Here is a 6813-nt window from a genome sequence, read left to right as displayed (position 1 = left end):
CTCAAAACAAAATCAGATAATAATAATAATAATAATAATAATAATAATAATAATAATAATAATAATAATAATAATAATAATAATAATAATAAATAATGATAATAAATTAATAATAATTCATTAATGACTATTACCACTCTCTTATATGTAGCAGGCACAAGGCAGTGGACTTACCTCATCACTTCAGTTTGCTGGCTTCAGTGGCTTACTCCATGTGAACGGTTCTAGTTGTTTTCTTCTTCGTACGGCAAAAGCTCTGAACTGTGAAGTGAATCAGTGAATCAAATGGCTAACCATAACGGTTCTCATCAAGGATGCTGCAAAACGGGTCCTGGCTATGCTACACCACTTGAAGCTATGTCCGGTCCCAGAGAGACTCTCATTTATGTCACTGCTGTCTACACTGGTAAACCTAATTAGGTCTCAAATTGCTTTCTGATTCTGCTTCGTTTGAAGGTTTTGGAAAAATTGTTCAGGTGGTTTTTTTATTTTGTGGCAAAAGATTCTGTGCTTTCTTGTCCATTTTTGGAATTTGAAGATTCAAAGGTTACATCGCGTGTTTTTGTTAAGCTTAATTTTGATACCTCAAGGTTTTGTGAACTTTGAAGGAATGAACTCGATTTGTCCTCTCAGAATTTCATACCTGTTTTGGTCATAGATAGAATTGCTTAGCTTTGGTGATTTCTGAATTTTCAAGACAATTATTTTTCCCATAATTTTATCAGTTATAACTAATTATTACTGTCTCAATCAGAGCAATTGTTGACTTTAGTTGTTGACTTAATAATGCAATACAGGAACAGGAGTACAGAAGCCTGATTATCTGGCCACAGTGGATATAGATCCAAACTCCCCAACTTATTCAAAAGTCATTCATAGGCTACCTGTTCCCTATTTAGGCGACGAATTGCACCATACTGGGTGGAATTCATGCAGCTCCTGCCATGGTGATCCATCCGCAGAGCGACGATTTCTTGTTGTACCTGGACTGGTGTAAGTGGTGGTAAACACTAATCAGTTACTTTTACTAAAAAAAATTTACAGATCAGTGACAATAGGATTGATACTTGATATTTGATAAGTACAAGGAAAATCAGAGCCTAAAGGACTCTTGGTTTCCTTGTGTATAACACTATGAATCGAATGGGTTGTTGAAATAAGGACCATACTTGTGTGTATAATCCTCTATCTGTTTGGATTTTGTAAGTTATTATGTAACTACAAAGATTGAATACAAGGACACAGCAATATATCATCTTCAAATTGAAAAGCAGAGAAACTATGAAGAAGCTTTATATATACTACAATTGTTGTGTCAAAAGAGTGATACAGTTAAAATATTGTTAAAAAGGGGATCTGATTTCAATCTCTGTTCCTTACTAATACCTCCTTTTCTTCTCTCTTGTGGCACTTGGTAATGAAGTTCAAGTACATATCTATGTTGCTTACTTTGTGGATTCCAATACCTCTAAACAAACATGTCGTATTTTAATTATTATCTTTATCCCATTGCAGATCAGGTCGCATATATGTGGTTGACACAAAAACAAATCCAAGAGCACCATCTTTGCATAAAGTTGTTGAGCCTTCAGATATCATAGAGAAGACTGGATTAGCTTTTCCACACACATCTCATTGCCTTGCCTCCGGCGATGTAATGGTTTCGTGTCTTGGAGATAAGGATGGAAATGCTGAAGGAAATGGATTTCTTCTTCTTGATTCAGATTTTAATGTGAAAGGAAGGTAGCCTTTTACATGTTAGTCAACAAATGCAATAATTCATATTCGAATGTGCTTGCATAATCTTTAGATCTTGCAGTTTTTGGTTGCTCAATTTGAGGTGCTTTCTGATTTACAAAAATTTCTTGTACTCATTATGTAATTGGGTTGCTCAATGAGCATACAGCAGCATGTTTCTCTGCATATGACGCTACAACTTTGGCAACATTGTTTTAGTTTATATTCCCATTTCTTATGTTCATTTTCAGTGTGTTCAATTTTCAGGATTTTTGTAAAGTAAAATGTGAAAATAGTTAAAATGATCTGTTTTCATTTCTTATTTTCAGTTTTCTACTTTTTTCCTCAAAATTCCACAAACAAGTTAAGCAAATGAAAATAGAACCAAATATGGATGCATTTCATAATTTCTAATAGTAATATTATGTCTCTCATTCCACAATTGTTAGGTGGGAGAAACCAGGGCACAGTCCAACATTTGGGTATGACTTTTGGTATCAACCACGTCACAATACTATGATCAGCACATCGTGGGGTGCTCCTGCTGCCTTTACCAAAGGCTTTAACCTGCAGCATGTCTCGGACGGATTATACGGGAGGCATCTCCATGTGTACAACTGGCCTGGGGGCGAACTGAGACAAACACTGGACCTTGGTGATTCAGGGCTCTTACCATTGGAGGCAAGTTCTTTATTATAATATTCTAAGGAGATGTTTGATTTACATTTTTTAAACTTTTGGTTCTTTTATGTAATTTATCTTACATTGTACCTGTCCACTTATGCCTTATACACCAGTAGATAGAGTCTACGTGGGGTCCCCTATCCACACCTCTTTCATAGTGGATAGAGTGGAGTCGCACAACATTCCATGCAAGATATGTTCAGCAAGCATTTCTCTTTTTATGTTGATAAATTCTCCGTACATTTGTTTGATTTAACTATGATTTTACCCTATTCCGTCCTTCTTGTGGCTGGTACTGGTGAACCTTCTTGCACAAGTTAGCATATAATATGACTAATGCTGTAATGCATCCTGAATGCAGATAAGGTTCCTGCATGATCCTTCCAAAGACACAGGTTTCGTTGGCAGTGCATTGACTAGTAACATGATTCGATTTTTCAAGACCAAGGATGGATCATGGGGCCATGAGGTATTATTAAGAAAATGATATTTGATATATACATATATATTCTCTTCTAGTTAGTATAGGTACTTAAAACCAGCATAAGTTTGTCAACGCTAGTCACTATACCTAAGCAGCAAGTTTTCTTTGTAGGTTTCCATATCAGTGAAACCACTTAAAGTGCAAAACTGGATTCTTCCCGAAATGCCTGGACTTATAACTGATTTCCTTATCTCTCTCGACGACCGGTTTCTGTACTTTGTAAACTGGCTTCATGGAGATATAAGACAGTACAATATTGAGGATGTTAACAATCCTGTACTTACTGGCCAAGTATGGGTTGGTGGACTTATTCAGAAAGGTAGCCCTGTGGTAGCTGTAGGGGAAGATGGTCAAACTTGGCAAACTGATGTGCCAGAAGTTCAGGTAAGTGCTGTTTAATTGTTGGAACAGAGTTTAAACAAAGAGAAGAAATAGAATAGAATATTTAGAGTAGACATAATGGTTTAAACTCTGCTAAAATGACATTTTCTTGTGGATTTTGATGTGAGTGCCCACTTTTTATGGTTATCATTTTCAGGGCAAAAAGTTGAGAGGCGGCCCTCAGATGATTCAGTTGAGTCTGGACGGTAAGAGGCTATATGTTACAAACTCACTGTTCAGTACATGGGATAAACAATTTTATCCAGAGCTTGTGGAGAAAGGAGCACACATGTTGCAGATTGATGTTGATTCTGAGAAAGGTGGTCTCAAGGTTAATCCAAACTTCTTTGTTGACTTTGGAGCTGAGCCTGATGGCCCTTCCCTTGCCCATGAGATGAGATATCCCGGTGGTGACTGCACTTCAGATATATGGATTTAATTAAATTAAACCATATGTATCATATTTGTAAGAAAGTTGTCTTATGTTGTTTTGTAATCAGCTACAGTTACGATCTTCTTCAAGTATGACATCATAAAAGACTAAAATTATTATGGATGAATTAACTAAATAAGTTGTACCCCCAAAGCTCTCTTTAGGGAGGTTGCTAATAAATTGGGTCTATTGAGATCATTATCAGTGCCTTTTTTTTTTTGGTTGGCAATTTACTAATTTTGTACGATAAGTGAATTCATCCACTTTGGAATTTGGATTGCCCCTCCTTAATGAATATTGTTATTTCAGGCTCGTATGAAGTTATTTAATACAGGCCTAATGTGTGTGTATATATATATATATAAGTCTTTTTGATATACAAGTTAATACAAATTGGTCCAAATTTAACAAAAATAAAACCGCAATATTCAAAATTCAAACAACGAACAAAATTTCTAAAAAATTTTCTCAAAATATTTCTTTTAATGCTGCATTTTTTCTTCTTTATTTTCTTATTTCTTTCTTTCTTTTAGTTGAATGAATGTAGGTTCATCCTCTTCCAAGTAATTTTGTAGCATTATGTGTTTCTTCTTTTTCTTTGTTTGATTTTTTTTTTGTTTTTATTCTTGTTAAAAAAATAAAACAAAAAGAAACTAGAGAAGGTAAAACAAGAAAAAAAAGATGAACAAGTAAAAAAAAAAAAGATGATGACGATGATGATGATGATGAAAAAGAAGAAGAAGAAGCAGCAGAAGATGAGGAGAAGGGAGAAGAAGAGTTTTGAATTATGTAGAACTTATCAGTATACATACATTAAAAATTCTTAAACAATACACATAAATATCTTAGTTTTACACCGAAATTTGCTGCAAATACAAAAAAAATATTTTCCTTAACGAAGAATTCCTACATTACATTCAATTCAAATCATCAATGATGAACATTAATTTTCACAAACAAAAACAACATTATTCACCTATAAAATCATAAACTACTAACAAAAATATTAATTAGAATCGAACCACACCTCAGCTACTTGATGATTGAAATTTTAATCATAAACTTTAATTTTGTTCTTCATCTACTTTGTTACATTTAAATATATTTGTCAATCTAGGTTTAACAACATAAATAATATTGATAATTGAAATTTAATGCAAGTGATTAGTGACGAAGAAAACATGACAAAAAATTTACAATGTAGTATTATAAAATACATAATATTGATTAAAATTCTCATGATAAAATACTATACTCCCATTAATTATATGATATTTTTTAACATAATCATGTTTAAAAAATATAAAATAATTGATGAGAGTGCTATATTTTATAATAAAGTTTTTCTTTAACTAAAATGATCTCTTTCGTATATGGTATGTTTTTTTATGATTAATACTCTTATTTTTAACTTATGTTGTTCAACTTAGTTAAAAATTTTGTATCCCTTGATTATTGAATGATCGTTTAACTTTCTCTTCAACGAATCTTTCAGATGATCAATATCTAACTAAAATATTTATAAAATCCTCTAATTCTCTCATCTCGAATATGCACCTATAACCTTTTTATTAGGGCCATCGATTTTTAAAATCCGTCTCATCTGCTTTGTGATATTCAGAAAAAAATTGAATTTTGTCAATTTTATTTTTTTTTCTCAAATCTAAAAAATATTAACATCTAAGACTTAGCAAACACAGTTGGGTTGGCAAAATAGGTTGAATCCGTCAAGCCGACCCGCTAAAAAGGGCAAATCGGACTAGGATTTAGAACCCGCCAAATTAAAAAAATCCGCCAAACCCGCACTGCTAAATTGGTGGATTTTGGTGGGGCGGGACGGGCAGGTCTTTAAAATAAAGATAGTTCTATTGACAAATATTATTTTGAACAATTTTATTGAAGTTAAAAATTAAAAAAAATAGTAAAAAAAATTATATTATAATTTGACTATTTTTTATTTGTATTTGATTTTTTAATTATTATTTTTTAGTTAATTTTAATAAATTTTATTTTTCAAAAAAAAAAATCAAGCGGGCTAGCCTACCGACCCGCCAACCTGCTATAAAACAAAATGGACTAACATTTTAAACTCATTTTAGTTGGCGAGACGAGTTAGGGCGGGCCGGCCCGCTTTATCACCCCTAAAACATACCCCCTAATGAAAAGGTTATAGGTGCATTGATGACCATAAACCAAGTCCATGATCTGTGCAGCATTCCTACTTCCCGTTCCTTCGGGAATATGAATTGAGAAATTAGCCTTCATCTCTCTGTCTCTTTCCTCTGCAATACCCTCTCCTCTTTCGGAGTGTTGGGGTAAAGAGGACGCTCGATCACTGTTGAAGTGACCTTCACTGTGAGATTCTGAATCTAACGCAATGCGTCCATCTTTTCGGTGAACAGTTATTAGTATTCTATGGGATTACCTGAAACCAATATAGTATGGATCTAAATATGAAATCCAAACTTCTTTAGATGAAGATTTCGACTTGTTCGTCGGAAGGGAAAATCTATTTGACATTCTCAAGTGAATGGTGGATGGTGGTGGCAAAGATACTTGTAAAAAATTTCGATACTTAAATTATTAAGGAATTTAGTCAGATTTAACTAAATTGAGATTGAAAAAATATCTGAATTAGATAAAATATTTATAAAGATAGGAATTAGGATGATGATTTAGCCATCACTATAAAATTTTACCATTTATAATAATGGATAGTTATTCTCCCAATATTTGGGAAGCGTTTTGAGTAATGAGTTGCAAGCGAGCATCCGCCATGACATGGCGAGGCCTTTCTTTTCATTCAAGTTAGGTCGGGCATGGTTTGAGAAATTCGTGCTTGGAAAGAATGGAGTGGATTAATCCGCAGGGATCTATTGGGTTCTTTGTAAAATTGAATTAATTTATTTGGCCCTGCTTTTATCGGGAATTAATTCCTCTGAAGCATGACCTAACTGAAAATGTTAGTTCCTCAGGCAGTCCTGTCCCAGGCACGATACAAGCCATCCCTGGCTCAGGCCCTCCACGGCCAGCTGTTGAAGTGGGGCCTCCACGACCGCCACCCCTACTCCGCCTCCCTCATCGACTCATACGC

At 34.1% G+C, this 6813-nt stretch overlaps 1 protein-coding gene across 1 annotated transcript; it reads left to right on the top strand.

The window, feature by feature from the left end:
- Positions 145-3920, top strand: LOC107638242 (selenium-binding protein 1). The gene is made up of 7 exons (XM_016341419.2): positions 145-406; positions 798-993; positions 1516-1743; positions 2187-2418; positions 2783-2890; positions 3017-3289; positions 3444-3920. The coding sequence occupies exons 1-7, from the start codon at positions 286-288 to the stop codon at positions 3723-3725; spliced, it is 1440 nt and encodes a 479-aa protein (XP_016196905.1). The 5' UTR covers positions 145-285; the 3' UTR covers positions 3726-3920.

Source organism: Arachis ipaensis, chromosome B04 (assembly GCF_000816755.2).
Source record: "Arachis ipaensis cultivar K30076 chromosome B04, Araip1.1, whole genome shotgun sequence".
Taxonomy (NCBI): Eukaryota; Viridiplantae; Streptophyta; class Magnoliopsida; order Fabales; family Fabaceae; genus Arachis; species Arachis ipaensis.
The sequence above is the reverse complement of the archived record's forward strand: the minus strand, read 5'-3'. Positions and strand labels throughout refer to the sequence as shown.

Excerpts from the sequence above, each read along its gene's own strand:
- LOC107638242 (XM_016341419.2), top strand. The coding sequence starts at position 286 with ATGGCTAACCATAACGGTTCTCATCAAGGATGCTGCAAAACGGGTCCT. Across the intron at positions 994-1,515 it reads CTTGTTGTACCTGGACTGGT|ATCAGGTCGCATATATGTGG; the intron begins GTAAGTGGTGGT and ends ATCCCATTGCAG. Across the intron at positions 2,891-3,016 it reads ATGGATCATGGGGCCATGAG|GTTTCCATATCAGTGAAACC; the intron begins GTATTATTAAGA and ends TTTTCTTTGTAG.